The 16,706-nt window shown below is 43.5% G+C and overlaps 1 protein-coding gene across 4 annotated transcripts in view; it reads right to left on the minus strand.

The window, feature by feature from the left end:
• BPIFC (BPI fold containing family C) overlaps positions 1-15,162 on the minus strand; it is a 42,324-nt gene extending 27,162 nt beyond the window's left edge. Inside the window, exons 1-7 of one of the 4 annotated variants that reach the window (XM_033427537.2) lie at positions 15,049-15,142; positions 14,237-14,270; positions 8,598-8,721; positions 6,813-6,933; positions 1,798-1,926; positions 518-673; positions 334-397 (exon numbers count right to left, since the gene is read on the minus strand). In XM_033427537.2, the coding sequence (XP_033283428.1) occupies positions 334-397; positions 518-673; positions 1,798-1,926; positions 6,813-6,933; positions 8,598-8,721; positions 14,237-14,239 (597 nt within the window). In that variant the 5' untranslated portion in view covers positions 14,240-14,270; positions 15,049-15,142. Of the gene's footprint in view, positions 1-333; positions 398-517; positions 674-1,797; positions 1,927-6,812; positions 6,934-8,597; positions 8,722-12,586; positions 12,759-14,236; positions 14,271-15,048 lie in introns of those variants that run through there. The other 3 variants (XM_004269406.3, XM_033427536.2, XM_033427538.1) reach the window with 3 other exon arrangements.
• Between the last annotated feature and the right edge of the window lie 1,544 nt (positions 15,163-16,706).

The raw sequence follows: 16,706 nt of genomic DNA on the forward strand, positions 1-16,706 counted from the left end.
TCAACAGACTCTAGCCTAGAGTGCTGGGCATGTAGTAGGTACACAATAAACGAACCCTTTTTGACTGTTTGCCCACCCTGGGGCGAGGACTTGAGGGAGGGAATGCTGTATTATTTATCTCTGCATCCCTAGCACCTACCATTATGTTTGGCACACAGTAGGCACTTGAGAAACTACTAAGTTGCAAAGGATGATGTGTGTGAAAGTGCCTTAGATGGTGCTTAGCACACGGTAGGTGCTCAGGAAAGTTTTATTGACTAAAAGCTAATCAAAGCGTGGCAGAACTGCTGCTGATGGCATGTTACTATGGCTGTATAGCCTCTAAAGACTTACCATTTTATTTAAGTTCTTTAAAATGGGTTTCTCCATGGGCTCAGCAAAGGAGTTATACAGGACACTAGGAAAAAAGAGATTACAAAAGGGCTTACACAGGATCATATCTGCCAGTTCATAACTGCCCCTAGGTGCCACGTGAGAACCCAGCTCCAGACTGTCCACTGCCCACCAGGGTGCTCACCTGAGCTCTCCAGAAAACGAGATGTCATTGTGGCTCACTTGGGCATTGCAGTCTTGGAGCTTCAGGATTGGGTGACCAAAGTCATTCCGGGCCAGGACAACTATACCGGTGAAGTAGACCCCAGAGAGAAGCAAGTTAGCTCCTCCTGTGTCTTGGCTGTTGAGAGAAGAAGTGCAAGGTTACTCAAGCCTGGGCAGGGGTGCAGATGGATCTTGTTTCTCTGATTAGCCATAGAATCTAAGCCCCGGGAGGGCAGGAACTTCATCACCTCTGGATTCCTGGCACCTACAACAGGTAGGGGTGAATATTTACTGAACAAATGAAGTAACAAATATGTGAATGGTGACAGCTCTAGGAACCTTGCATTTATTTCATCTTGAGTGCGCTGGCCCCCACAGTGGTTGAGCATGTATTAGGCACCATTCATATACGATGCTTGTTTGGAGGAAGAACATAGGGGTCAAGGTGGCCACACCTTATTTAGGAGGGGCATAGATGGGGAGGTGACACTTAGATGTCATCTGTGAACTCCTTGAGGGAGTGGTGCTATTCATCTCCATGCCCCAGGATTTAGCTCATGGCCTGACACAGAATAAGCACTCAATCTATGGTTGATGAGTCAGCAAAGAAATGAATAATACATGAATCTATGTTTCTTATGGGGGAACATATTATATCCCTACCGTCTACGAGACTGGAGTTCTTGAGACAGGGGTGAATGGTACTCAGTACCATTTATAAATGGATACAGTCAGTAGGTACTCAGTAAATGGATACTGAATGACCAAATGGATGAATGAATGTGTCATCCTGGGGCATCAACCAAGGCAGACCGAAACATTACACCCACACAGTGACTTACACATAGTAGGTGGTTTGTAACCGTACCAGGAATTTGATCCTTTTTTTTATCTTCTTTTCTGGCCGCAGCCCACGGCATGTGGGATCTTAGTTCTCTGACCAGGGATCAAACCTGTGCCCCCTTTAGTGGAAGCAGGGAGTCTTAAACGCTGGACTGCCAGGGAAGTCCCAGGAAATCTTAAATGACATGTTGATCAGTGGCTCTGCCTTTAAGGGAAGGATGCTTTTCAGCCCCCTCCTCCCTGCCCTCAGTAGAGATATTCTGATTTAAATCTCTCCTGGAAAGATGCTCTTGAGAAAGATGGTTAATGGCTGAGGGAAAGAAGCCTAACGTCAAACACATTGGCAACTTTATCTACTTCTGATTTCTTGCTCCGTCTCCCCCAGAACAGCAGTAGACTTCTCAGTGGAATACTCACAAAAGTGGAGACTTGATTTCCCAGTCTGTGCTGATGTTGGCAGTGCCGTGCTTGATCAGGGCCCTGATTCCCACCCCAGGCACAAAGGCTAGTGAAGTATTTGGAAGTGAAAAGGCATTGATTTTTATGCTGTAAAACAGGAAACAGAGGAGTTAGTGCAACTCAGCCAGCACATCTCTAAGTAAGGCAAAATCGGAAATGCAGTGGTAGAACTCCCAAGATGGGCAATTGTGAATTCCTATAGAGCAGGGGTCCCCAACCCCCGGGCCACGGACCGGTACCGGTACACAGCTTGTTAGGAACCGGGCCGCACAGCGGGAGGTGAGTGGCGGGCAGGCGAGCGAGCCCTTCATCTGCCGCTCCGCATCGCTCCCCAGGAAACGGGTCCCTTGTGCCAAAAAGGTTTCGGACTGCTGCTATAGAGGAAGGACCCTTAGGTATGCAGTGCAGCCTCACGGCACTGCCTTCTAATTCCTCTCACACCCTTGGCAGGAAGCCCCTTGTATCTAGCTGAGGGGAGAAATGAGCAAGTTTAGGAACAGATTTGCAAACAATCAATCGACTTCTTTAGTTTCTTTAAAGACAAAACACTGCCATCATTATTTTTCCCTTCAGCTGTCCCAGTGTTTCTCAATGCGGGGAAACATTAACATTTTGTTTGTTTGTTTGTTTGTTTTTGTGGTACGCGGGCCGGGCCTCTCACCGTTGTGGCCTCTCCCCTTGCGGAGCACAGGCTCCGGATGCACAGGCTCAGCGGCCATGGCTCACGGGCCCAGCCGCTCCGCGGCATGTGGGATCCTCCCGGACCGGGTCACGAACCCGTGTCCCCTGCATCGGCAGGCGGACTCAACCACTGTGCCACCAGGGAAGCCTAACATTAACATTTTGGATGGGAAAACTATTTTTTTGTAGAGGACTGTTGTACAAATTGCAGGATATTTGGCATATGTACCAACTAAATGCCAATCGTGTCCCTCCCCCCACCCCTAAATCATCAGGACAATAAACAGCATGCCTTCCTCCCAAATGTCCTCTATGTGGACAGTATCTTCCCTAGTTGAGAAATTTATTTTAGAGCATTAACTTCCCCTAGGATTCTCTGAGCCGTCACACAGGTAACTAGAGGCAGTAGGTGGCATGCAACATACATAGGTAGATGGCCACGTGCATTATGTTAAGTTATTAGTATGACCATCTATTGAGCAATTACTACCTGCTAGACACTGGAGTAAGCACTTCACATGTGTTACCTCATTTTAACCCTCACCATAATCCTATGAGGCTGCTGCTGATTTTGCAATCTGCAATTCAGAGATGAGAAGATTAGAAACTTGGCTGAAGTCATAGATAAGTGGTAGAACCAGACCTGGAAGCCTCCTCAATCTGTCTTCAGGCTTCTTAACCAGGAGGCTATGGCGCTTTGTGCATCGTGCAAAGGGCACTGGGCTCGGAGCCAAGTTTTGTGCCAGCTGTACAACCTTGGGCAAGGCACTTAACCTCTTTCAGTCAGTCACTGAAAAGAAGTGTGACTCATGGGAAGGTTGAGAAGACAAAATGAAGCCATCTGTGTATAACTGTTGCACGGGAGAAGGCACTGTTATGAACTAAGATTAGGGAAAATTTTAAAATGTGACAGCCAATAAGAAACGATTATTTGTTATTTCCTCTTTTCTGCATCCTTTCCTACCTATTCTCTGTCAAATATCCTGAGGATCACTGTGAAAAGAGGATGGTAGAGATTAATGTATCTTGGAAATATTTTCATTTTGATACGTATAGGTCTAACTCATTCTTTGTAATTGCTGCAGAGTAATCTAAGCTATGGATTAAAAAAAATCATTGCTTTGTGGGTAGACATCTAGGTTGTTTCCAGTATTTCTGCATTATAAACAGTGCCACAGTGAACATCCCCATATATGCTGTTTGTGTAGATGTTTCTCTAGAGAGGGTGCTGAGAAGTGGAATTATTGGGTCAAAAAGCATGCCTAAAAAAATCCTTAAAAATCACCTCCTAAAATAGCACTGTCTAGGGGCTTCCCCAGTGGTGCAATGGTTGAGGGTCTGCCTGCCGATGCAGGGGACACGGGTTCGTGCCCTGGTCTGGGATGATCCCACATGCCGCGGAGTGGCTGGGCCCGTGAGCCATGGCCGCTGAGCCTGCGCGTCCGGAGCCTGTGCTCCGCAATGGGAGAAGCCACAGCAGTGAGAGGCCCGCGTACCGCAAAAAAAACAAAAAACAAAAAACAAAAACAAACACTGTCTAATAGAAATATAATGTGAGCCGTATATGTAATTTAACATTATCTAGACACATTAAAAATGGGAAATATTATAATTTGAACATGTAATCAATATAAAAATTGTTAATGAGATATTTTATTTTCCTTTTTCAAAAATAAACAAAATACAGTATGTGTTTTATATTCATGATGTACCTCAATCTAGATATTGCATTTTCAACAGAAATTCTTGACCTGTATTTAGAGCTGATAAAATTTTCAATTGAAAGAGTAAACTTACATACTCAAATTGTTCCAGACTTAAAAGTTCTTCCGTAACTGAATCATGTGAGTTTTTAAATTAAAACTGAAATTAAAAAAATTAAAAATCCAGTACTCAGTTGCACTAATCATACCTCAAGTGCTCAATAGTGACATGAGGCTAGCAGCTCCTGTTTGAACAGCACAGGTCTGAAATTATTGTACCAGTTTATCTGCTCCCACTAGCAATGCATGGGAATACCTGTTTCTCCTCATCTTTACCTTCACTTTATATTACAGGAATCACCCTGGTTTTTCTGCTGTGGCATTATCATCAGTGTAATTAAATCATTAGATTTGTAAATATATATTTAATGTTCATCTCTCTCACTGGACACTAAAGGCGTATCTGTGTCATTCACTACACTATACCCTATGCCTAGAACAATGCCTTAGTACACAGTAGGTGCTCAACAAATTCTTGTTGAATGGCTGACTGTATTATAATTAGAGCATCTGTCATATTAGACCATGAGGCAAATGAAGCCAGAGGCCAGAGTTAAGGATAGGGGAACAGAAAAATACAAGACAGTTGTATTCTGATGAAACTGTGGGGCTTCAATAGGATTCTTCAACTGTTTTTTTGGGGCGGGGGGCATAGTTGCTTTACAATGTAGTGTTAGTTTCTGTTGTACAACGAAGTGAATCAGCTATATGTATACATAAACCCCCACCCCGCTTGAACCTCCCTCCCACTACCCACCTCATTTCATCCATCTAGGTCTCCGCAGAGCACCGAGCTGAGTTCCCTGCGCTATACTGCAGGTTCCCACTAGCAATCTGTTTTACACATGGCAGTGCACATATATCAACCCCAATCTCCCAATTCATCCTCCCCACTGTGTCCACACACCCATTCCCTATGTCTGTGTCTCTATTCCTGCCCTGAAAATAGGTTCTTCTGTACAATTTCTCTTCAGAGCTTCTTATTTGTGAGACAAAAATGAACCCCTATTTCATCTAAGTCACACTAGTTTTGTTATATTCGGCTGAACATTTTTCCTGGTTCGTACCATCACCCCTACATACCCCAGGGAGCTGAAAGATCTCTGCTTTAACCTATTTCTATTCTTGTTCCAAAACACCTGATGTTTGTCAAAGATGTTTATCAGTTACACCACAAAGGAAACTCTACAGTCGTCCGCCCTGAATCAGTTCCAGCCTAAGTGCAAGAGCAGCGTCTGTGCCAAGGAAACATAGAAGCGCCCAAAGGTTGCCTTTGCCTCGTCACCATGCTAAGATCTCCGCCCAAAGAGGGGACTCGTACTTTGCTAGGCACAATGAGTGCCGGGCGCAAGGGACTGTGCATGCAGCACTGTTCCTGGAAATCTCTGCCCTTTTCCCCAGTTTCTGATGATGCACTGGCCTCTTACTCCTTAAACATCTCCCACTTTCCTCCCATGGGGAGAAGGTGTCTTTAGAGCATGAGCTCTCCCTTCTCCATTCCTTGATCAACGAATACAGTTTCTGCTCTGCTTTGCCAAACCTTGTCTCATTCATCTGGCATGAGAAGGACCCAGTTGGGGTCCACCCAATCTGAGAGGGTGGGTAACAATATAAATACAATCTCAAAACCCTTGGCTTGGGTGAGACAAGGATCTGGATCAATGTGGCAATTCCATTGTTCTTACACTGATGGTCTATGCTGTCACTAAGTATATCAGCTAATCCGTGTTCAGCAGCTTCAGTTTTATGAAGTATCTTCACATTTGTTACATCATCTGCTTTTTATTGTTTACTGATTCTGACAGTTGATTTTATTGCTGTAACATGGTAGAAAAGATTATAGCTGCCACCAGAATTCTTCTTAGGAAGAGAAGTTTATTGGTGGGAAAATTACTTGGAAAAGTATTTAGGATGATCCTTTGGTACCCAGGAGTGGGTGAAACTGCTATGCATGAGCCCAGGGGAAGAAACTGACGTTGCTCCAGAGAAGGAGAGGAGGTCTAGATAGCAAGAGGGCAGAAAGCATGTGCCTTGTAATCCACTCCTATGACCTCTGAAGTCTTGACTAAACTTTACAAAATAAGACAAGATGTAGTGAGAGCAGATTTGTTTGTGAGACTGATATTGAACTCTGCATCTAAGTTTATGGGGGTAGGGGTAGCAATGGAATGAACAAGAATTAAATTTAGAATTCTGGGGGCAAGGTGCCCACAGCCGACATCTGCATCGAATTAGAACTCTCATTTTAGGAATGAGGAGAGAGCACTGAGTCTCTGAGCAGATGCGCCAGGGACACACAACGAGTGTGCAGCAGAGATGTGACTTGGACCCACGCGTTCTGACCCAAACACCACATGCCGGCTCCATGACCCCTTTTTCTTGGGTGATTTATCTGATAAGCCTTTCACCAAAGGTTGGTTAACTTCTACTCCATCCTGGTGTTACACCAGGACTCACGGTGGCGTATCCACAACCCTGAGATTTTAAAGATTAATTTCACTGCTAAAAAGGTTCTTCTCTTTTACTTACTTTATAAGCTTGTAGTTCATATAATCAATTTTCAGAAATTTAGGAGATTCAGAACCTTTTAAATCTGGGATGTTTCTTTCCTTGACCATTTTCTCAATCATCTCCACCCCAGCTTGAATGCCTGTGAAGCAACCAAAGAAAATGTTTATGGATAACAAAGATGATGATGGCATAATATCATTAAACACACAAGTTAAATTTATTAAGTAAGCCATGCTCTTAGATACTGAGAAAACAGGATTCTAACAAGGTTATTATTGTCCCTACTTTGCAGAAGAAGACACTGGTCCTCAGAGAGGCTAGTAAAATTGTCCAAGAACCCAGAGCTAACAGCATGGGAGAATGTTAACACAGGACAGTGTTACAGGAAAAGTACGAAGTATCATCGTTATCCAATTTCACAGATGAAGAAACTGAGCCTCAAAGAGGTTAATTCTTGCCTAAGTCACACAGCTAAGATCTGGGGGAGCCAGTAGTCAAATCTGGGCGATTTGGCTGCAGAATCTATGCCTGATGGCCGGTTCCAGACAGTTATTCTACATTGTCCTTTTTCCCTCCTAGATTCTTTAAATTCAGGGATTTTGGACTGGAGGTCCATGGACTGCTGGGAACACTTGAAGCCCGTGAAATTCTAATGAAAGATTGTGAGTGGGTCATGTGTATGTGTATCTATCTCATTTTTTAGGGGAAAATTTTCCAGGGTTCACATTTTATTTTTTTATTTGCAGTACGCGGGCCTCTCACTGCTGTGGCCTCTCCCGTTGCGGAGCACAGGCTCCGGACGCACAGGCTCAGCGGCCATGGCTCACGGGCCCAGCCGCTCCACGGCATGTGGGATCCTCCCGGACCGGGGCACAAACCCGTGTCCCCTGCATTGGCAGGCAGACTCTCTACCACTGCGCCACCAGGGAAGCCCCAGGGTTCACATTTTAATCAGATTCTCGAAGGATCCCAGCACTCCAAAAAGGTTAGCAATCACTGCTTTTGTTTAATCCTGGAATAAACCCATCTTTATATAATAGCACCACAGAACGCATTTGTCTGAGCTCGTGGAGAAACAGAGCCCTCTTCCACATTAAAGAGCTTGAGAAAAGTAACTTAGTAATGAAGAATGATCTTTTCATTTTTACCTTCTCAAGGAGGAAGTTTTGCTTATACCCCTTCCTTTACAGCTTAAGCTCACTTCCACTTATCCTATCCTTTTTGGAGATTAAGAAGAGCAGATTTTATCCTCTATAATACTGTGAATAATACTGTAATATGGAGAAGTAAAGACAGAATGTAAAGGATGGAACGATGGAACCGAAGGCACTATCAGACAGCCTAGGTTTGAATCCCAACCCTCACTTACTAGCTGTGTGACTCCGCAAGTTACAAAATCTCTCTGTCCTTCACTTTCCTCATCTGTAACGTGGGGACATTAGCAACTGTGGAGGTGTCTGTTCACATATGTGAAAATAACAGTAGGTAATATTTGTTGGGCATTTGCTATTGTGAGATTCTGTTCCAAGTACTTTATATGCTCTAAGATGTTCATTGTGTATGCATGTGCGGGGGAGAGAGAGAGGGAAAATATGAATCTGTGACGATGTTTGGATATGCCTATTGTTAAGGTGATTATTTTTTAGACAACACCTTTCCCCCAGCCATCTTAGTAGCTCTGGATCACCCCACTGTAGAGCTTGTCTCAGTCATGAGACAGACCAATCTGAGCTTCTGGATTTTGGGTCACAGACTACACCTGGGAGGTGAGTACAGCCTGGCTTCTGAAAGCATCCAACTCACCATAGTCCAGAGCTCTCTGAGTAGCCCTCGCCTTGATTCCAGGGTAAATGGTCTGAGCGGATGAGATGTAGAGATTCCACAGGAGGAAACATCCCCAGAGGACTTGGACCATCTTTGTACACATCTGCAATTAGTCAACATTTATAGTCCCTTTATTATTCTTAACTTTTTCATTGGCCAATTCCATCTAGCATTTCTAGGCTTTCTCACTTTCATTGCTTACTTCCAGAACTTGCTCCATCCATCCATCCATCCAGTAATCATTTATTGAACACACTGGAACGTATTCTAGGTGCTGAGGATGTGGAGATGACCTATGTGTGGCCCCTGACCTTTGCTTCCCACAGAATAGTGGGTGAATCAGACATACACACACAGATGATTGTAACACAGTAAGATATAATGCAATGCAATACAAGAGCCTTACAAAAGATATAGCAATTTGGATATGCCTTGGGAAGGATAATGGGGGTGGGATGGGGGAATTCTTGAGTTTTAGAACAAATGAGTCAGTAGTTTGGAAAGGTGGCCTCAGTGGATGTGAGGCAACCACTTATCTGCTTAAAGATCCTTGATGACTCTCCTTGGCCCACAGGACAGACAGGTCTAAGCTCTTAGCATGGCAATCAAGGCCGCTCACAACTGGCTCCAAACTTCTTCCAAGCTCCCATCTCTCCTCCTGTCTAAGTGGTAGTGTTCTGAGCTGGCCACACTGAGCTATTTGCTATTCTTCAATTTGTCAGTTCTCTCATGATTGAGGGCTTTTTCGATAACCCTCCCAATGTAAACACACATGCACATACATCTCTTTCTCTGTCTCTCTGCCTCTGGGTCACATACCCACATCTGTCTGGTGAATGCATCCTCCAGGGCCAGCTCCAATGTTCCCTCTGTGAAAGCTCCCCTCACCAGGCCATTCTGACACACGATGGACTTGGAGGCAGCCCCACCTCTTCCACCACTATCCCTCCAGCCACTACACCAGCCAGTATCATTTCATGTGGATGTTTACAACTGCCTCCTTACTGGTCTCTCAGGTTCCCTTGCCCCCTTCTGGCTGTTCTCCACACCAGAGTGGGCCTTGGAAAATGAAAGTCAGACCTCATCATCCCACCCCCTTTCCCGTTAAAACCCTCCAGTGGTTCCCCATCTTACTCAGCATAAAAGCCAAAGCCCTTCCACCAACCTCAAGGCCCTGCCCTGCCCACACCTCTACCTCCTCGATGACCTTCCTTAGCACACATGCCTGGCTCACCTGGCCCCAGCCTCACCGGCTGACTTGATCTTTCCTATCACTCTAAGCAGCCTGTACCCCAGGTCTCTGCACTTATTGTGCCCTCTGCCTGACAGAGTCACCCTCCAGATAACCACATGGCTGGGCCTTTCACTTTCTTCAGGTATCTTGAGTGTTGTCTCAGTGAAGCCTTTCCTAACCACTCTATACGAAACACCCTCCCCCATGACCTCGATATTCCCCATGCTTCCCTTGCTTTACTTTTCTCCAAAGCACTTGTCATCACCTAGTATAGTCTACAGATCTTATTTATTTTCTGTCTCTCCTACTGGAATTTTTAGGCTTCATGGTGAAGGACTTCATCACTTCAGCACCTTGAACAGCGACTGGCACACAGTAGGCAATGGGTAAATATATTTTTTTAATATCTTTATGTTAGTATAATTTACTAACATAAATTACTTAATTACTATAAGATGTAGTATAATTAATGGGTAAATATTGATTGATTGATTGAATGAATGAATGAATGTCTCTTCCTTGAAACATGAAGTGGGCCAGGTATGCCTTCTGAGGTTCCACAGTACTCAGTGCAGTCCTTGATCTTAATATGTACCATCCTGCAATGTGATTGTCTTTACTTGTCTATCTTACTTCTATAACTCCAGAGTCTAGTACAATGCCTGGCACATAGTAGACACATGGAAAAACTTAATAAACATCTTCTTCAAGGAGAAAGGCCACATCTTATTCACTGTTATATTCCTAGAGCTTGACACAGAGTAAGTGTTCAATGTATACTTATTGAATTAATGGTCTTGATGAATTAATGTCACTCCATTTTCTTGATGAATGAAGCAGAGGTACCAACAGCAACAGTGACAGGTTTCTTTTAATGAGACTCACAGCTGAGTGAGTATACATTTACAGGCCTTGTTTCTAGTTCTGGGAGTTTACAAGCTGGGTGAGCTATCCTTACTGCATTCACACAGATACCCATGGAGTTAACACACAAACATGAAACAAATCAGGGAAGCATTTGTGGGTGTGGTCAGGGAAGAGGAAGCTGTAGGAGCTGTGCATTTAGACAGAGCAAGGAGTCAGGCCAGCTGGGCAGGGAAGGATGCATAGAGGGGTTGGGACTCAGGAGCAGTCTAGATGAAGGCAAAGGTCATTGTAAGAGGGGTGTGTGTGTGAGAGAGACACACACAGAGAGAGAGAGAGAGAGAGAGAGAGAGAGAGAGTGAGCGTCTGGGCTTGGCCAAGATAAGCAAGAAGTTTGATAAAGGGGTTTGTGTGTGCTCTCGGGTAAGGCCAGAGAGGTAGGAAAGGGATAATGCAGACGAAGGGGTGTTCCAGAGAATTTATTTGAAAGGAGCAGAGCAGTCTGGTCAAGGGAGGGAGTGTCCGAGTAGGGCTATTGCTAGCCTATCTTGCGCTTTTGTGTGAAATGAGAAAAGGTGCCCTCTGGAGATATACCAGCCTCTGGCACAAAGTGGGGCCAGAAGAAAGTGTTCTAGGAAAATCCCACACTAGTGTATCCAGCCTGGTGGGGAGAGAAAAGGAGGCTCCACTCATCCCTTGTGTCGGCATTTTGTCTAGCGCACAAGCTGCCCCGCTCGTACAGTGGGCCTATGCTCAGACTGGTGAATGCTCATGAGGGCATTTTGCTAGACGGCCATGGGGTTGAGAATTAGGGTCCTGACGTGTCTGTTCTGTAGTTCATGAATCCATCTTCAGGTGTGAGAAGAGGCTGGCTCAGTCAACCTGTTTACATTTCTCACTTGATCTCCCAGGAGCCTCCTCCGTATAATCCCTCCCCCTGCCCATCCCTGTCCAGACAAGTTCCCAAACTCACCCCATGTTTCCTGACTAATATCCATGCTTATGCTGTTCCCTTTTACTCAGGCCTGCAGAAACCCTGTGCATCCTTAAGGTCCATTGTAACCATAGCCTTCTTTCTGAAGCCATTTCTGACTTCCCTAAGCTAATCTCATTTCCTTCTGAACCCTCAGTCAAAATATATATTTATTCACACGTCTATGTTTATTTTTTACTTATTGTCAGTCTCCCCTACCAGAATGTAAGTGCCATGAGGGCAAAGGACTCATCAGGTTTGGAGGTTTTAGAGCCTGGCTTGCTTGGTGTCTTGGACACAGTGAGTGATTGATAAGTCCTGGTAGAAGGAATCAATGAATCATAAGTAAAGGAATAGCCCTCATTTCACTCTACATTATATTATGGTTCTTTGCAGAGGTGGTTAACAAAGCACTTATGCACTAGCGGAGCACATTTACCCATCAGAACAGATGTTGGCCACAGTTCTGGAGCAGGATCGGAGAGGTTAGGTACCGGATCGTGGGCAGCACAGAGGAAATCTTGGAGGGGTGGCCAGTGTGGCTGGCCTACGCTGGGGGCTGGGGTGGGGGACTCTGAGTAGTGACTACTTATTATTAGATACTAAGGTCTTTCAATATTTTAAAACTGCTATGGCCTTATGCATTCAGTGTGATGTCTCAGCTTTATGGAGTTGGTTTGGGTAATAAAGGACAGTCTACAGGAAGAAGCTGGGCAGCCTCAGGGTGAAGACAACACTGAGGAATGAGAGTGAGAGCTGAGGGGAAGGAATTCCAGTAGGAGAGGAGGGTCTCTGATCAAGCAACGAGTAATCTGAGGGCTGGAGGAAATGTGAGGAGTGGGATAAACAAGCGTGAAGTCCTCCACATTCTGGGAGGCAGGGTGAGATCAACACCACCTTATACTCAGAACAGATGCAGAAGTTAGGTCCAGTTGCCATCTGTTCTAGGCCTTCCTTGATCCTTTAGTTGTCCTGGGAGTGGTCCAGGGTCCTTGAGAGGGGGATAGGTAGAGATGGATGGGATTGTGGGAGTGAGAGGAACACTCCTGGGGCTTAGATTAGTGGCTATTTACCAACTGGTATAGAAGTATTTCCACGTTTTAACAAATGGTGAGCCATACTGATGTGTAGTCATGCTAATATCACTGTAGGCAAAGAATTGTAAATGGATGTGTCCTGCCTAGGCAGGCATAAGAGAGAAATTCTTTATTGAAGTATAGCTGATTTACCATATTGTGTTAGTTTCAGGTGTACAGCAAAGCGATTCAGTTTATATATATATATATATATATATGATTATTTTCCATTATAGGTTATCACAAGAGGGGGATTTTTTAAAAGAGGAAAATATTTTCAGAGTAGTGGAAAGCAATGGGAAAGAATGTTAGACCAAAAAGTCTATATCCATTAGACTGTATGCAAAGTAAGGTAGAAATTATGTCTCTGCCTGGCATATATCAAGAAATATTTGCTAACTGACCAACCGACTGGCTTACAAGATTCTGGTGAACTAAGGAAGGTTCTAGAAAATGTTGAAAGAAATGAGAAAACCAAACCATCATATAAATAGCTCTCCATTTCTACAGTGAAAAAGCACAATAAACCAAAGCAGAGGTATTACTTGTGAATGGAAGAACAATTAAAATAATAAGTTTGTATTTCTTCACCATTCACAAAACTCACGACAATACTATCATCCTCCCCCCATTTTAGACATGTGGACACACAAGCTTAGAGAGTCCAAATGACCGGTCCAAGATCACATAATAAGTCAGACTCTTGGGAATCAAACCTGTTCTTTTGGCTCTTAATTCTAGTGTTTACGGTTTTCTTTCATTTAATGACTTGATAGTGCTAGATTTTTCATTCTAATCTGGGAATCTTAAATAGGAGTTGCTTGATGCCATCTTATATGTGGAAAAATTCATTAAGCATCCGGAAAATTTCAAGCATCAAAGTGCAAATCCCTTTGTATTTTCTTGGGTACGAATGGAGTTTTAAATTCCCTTCCAGCAGCGAAAAACCTGTTTTCACTTCTTGGTTAAAGGAAGTTTCTGAAGTGGTCTGCTTTGATGGAGATCCAGGAACTCAAAACTGCACATAGAAAACACATATTTTTCCTCTAGAAATTTTATGAGTGAATAAAATTACTGGGCTCTAAAGGGACGGATTGAATGTAACTTTCAGTTGAATTGTTTGGGTAGGATGATAATTTATGGGCAGGGGAGGAATAGAAACTTGTCAAGCCAGGAGATGACTCCTAAAAGGTTAGGTAATTTGGCGGACAAGTAAGGGCAGGGTAAGTTGCCTGTTAAAAGAAGGAATCCAAGATGATTTAAAAACCTGCTAGCAAGTTACCTATTTCTTTGCTTCTGAGGAATTGCTTCTTTCCAATATTCGAAACCTGAGAAGTCACTGCATTGCCATACCAATGTTCAGACAGAATAACACTTGTAAATTACTTGGCTCTTACTTGAGCCATTTTGATGACCGGAAATAAGAACACTCAAGTACAACTCAGAAAATTGCTGAGACAGATCAACTTACCATTACCACTCATGAAGGAGAGCTTTGACAGACTCTGGAAAAATTAAGAAGGACTGATGAATGAATGAAATGTAGCCTTTAAAATAGAGGCAAAGTTTGAGAAATTAAATTCAATTGGTTTAAAGAAGCCTAGTCTATAAGAATATTCCAACCTAACAGTTAAGACAAATAATAGCATTGGTAAAATGTCTATATCAACAGGTATGGAATATGGGCAGAACTGGAGAATATTTCAAGGGATTCAGCACACACATCTGATGTTATACCAAGATCTCTAATGACAAGGGCCTTGAAAATTTACACCAAGTCTTCCCTCACCCCCCAAACTCTATACTTAACACAAACAAGTTAAACAATTCAGGCAGATGGGAAGGTCCTTTGCTTGGCAGGATCTAGGTCACTGATATGGTTTAAGACCTGGTCCCAAAGCACAGAGATCACAGCGGTTCCTTAATCTGAACCACACCAGTTGAGAGACAAGTGTGAATTTTCTGTGCTGGGTGCCCCACTGGAATGGAGGCAAAAATAAGTCCAGACTACTGAGCAACACTTTTAGCACTGCTGAAGGATGCAAAACTAAACATGTAGTCCAAACCAATTCTTGTTTCTTTCTTAGAGCTGTTAGTCTTCTGTGTGAGTGACATAAAAAAGAAATAAAACAGAAAAACCTAGGCAGACAAAAATAATTCAGGATACGTGACAGGGGGCTGTTCAAGGTGTCCTACCAGATCTGGGTCATCTCCAGCAACAAGGTAGTTCCCCTTGGGAGACTGTGCACTGGCAGAGACCTGAAGTTTGTTCATGATTCTTACCTCAAGCAGAGGAAGTATCCAAAGCTGGGGAGCACCTTTGATTCCCTCTGCCTTTGAAGTCGATGCGCTTTCCACTTGAGGCTTGAACTCAGCTGCTGCAAAGACAAGATAATTAAGTCTAAATCATCTAGGGGTGGATTTTTTTAAAAAGCCTCTTTCAAAATGTGACACATAATTGCTTCACTTCAATTACCCAATGACTTGAATGAACACTTCAGTCTCTACCTAGATGAGAAAACAATGCCACCTATGCAATAATTATCTCACACACACACACACACAGACACAGACACACACACACACACACACACACACAGACACACACACAAACTTGTGAAATTTTTATGGCTACTTCACCAGAATGCTTAAGTTAAGAATTCCAATGTACTGAAAAAGGTGTTAAATTGTATTGAATTGGAAAAGGAAGAACTTTCCTTTCTGGGCTAGGAAGCCAGTTTCCCTCGGTCAGGGTGCCTGCAGTTGGTGGTGCCACTACTGCCCAAAATACCTTTTGGATTTTTGGTGGATCAGATTCATTCTGAAAGCATGAGGCTGGATAGCCACGCCGACGTAGTTACCATCTTTATCTTTCAGGGTAGGACCAGAGATGGCATTTCTAAGTGTCTGCTCCTTTTCAGGTTATTAATGACTTCCTCTCCCAGAATTCCTTTGAAAGCAGTTTAGGTGGGTTCATCAACTATTATGGAACTTGATGTCTTTAGTCTCTAAATGCCATCCCCACTCCCATCCCCCATGTTTTAGTCATTGAACTTTAGATGGCCAGGGATCTGATTACATGAAGTATCTAAGGTCTTAAATTTACAATTTAAGATAGGGTGATCAACTTCCTGGTTTTCCCAGGATGTAGGATTTTCGGTACTAAAACCAGGAGAGTTCAGGGAAACTAGGTAGAACAACAGGTATGTTTGCTTGGCATTGTCCATACTTCAGACAGCTTTACAGGTTTCTCATCTAGTGTACCTCCAGTTATATATACCTGTTTAACCTCAGTTTTCTTAAGGGTAAAGTGGGGATAAAATTAGTATCTACCTTGATAGGTGCTGGTGGAAAAAAGATACAGATAACTGTCTTAGTCTGTTTGGGCTGCTATCAAACTATCACAGGCCAGTCTAAACTAAGCTAAATGTATAAGCTAAGATGACAGAGCTTATATATAACAGATTTATTGCTCACTGTTCTGGAAGCTGGGAAGTCCAAGATCAAGGAGCCAGCATGGTCACATCTTGGTTAGGACCCTCGTCCTGATTCATAGCCAGATCCACTGGCTGTGTCCTCACATAGTGGAAGGAGCTAGGGGTCTCTCTGGGGCCTCTTTTACAAGGCATTAATCCCCCAAACCCCACCTACTAATACCATCACCTTTGGGGTTAAGATTTCAGCATATGAATTTTGAAGGGACACAAACATTCAGACCATAACAATAACCTAGGAGAATGTGCTTTTAAACTGTAAAGTGCTATAAAATCTTTATTCATTAGTATGTGGCCATATCAATGGTGATAGGAGCCTGAAGACACTCTCCTCATAGAATCATTTATTGTCAGTCATCTCAGTCATCATAGATTAATTCATTCATTAAATCCACAAATACTGGGCACCTACTAAGTACAAGTTCCTCTTCAGTAAAAAAGACAGAA

The sequence above is a fragment of the Orcinus orca genome, chromosome 11 (genome assembly GCF_937001465.1).
Source record: "Orcinus orca chromosome 11, mOrcOrc1.1, whole genome shotgun sequence".
NCBI lineage: Eukaryota > Metazoa > Chordata > Mammalia > Artiodactyla > Delphinidae > Orcinus > Orcinus orca.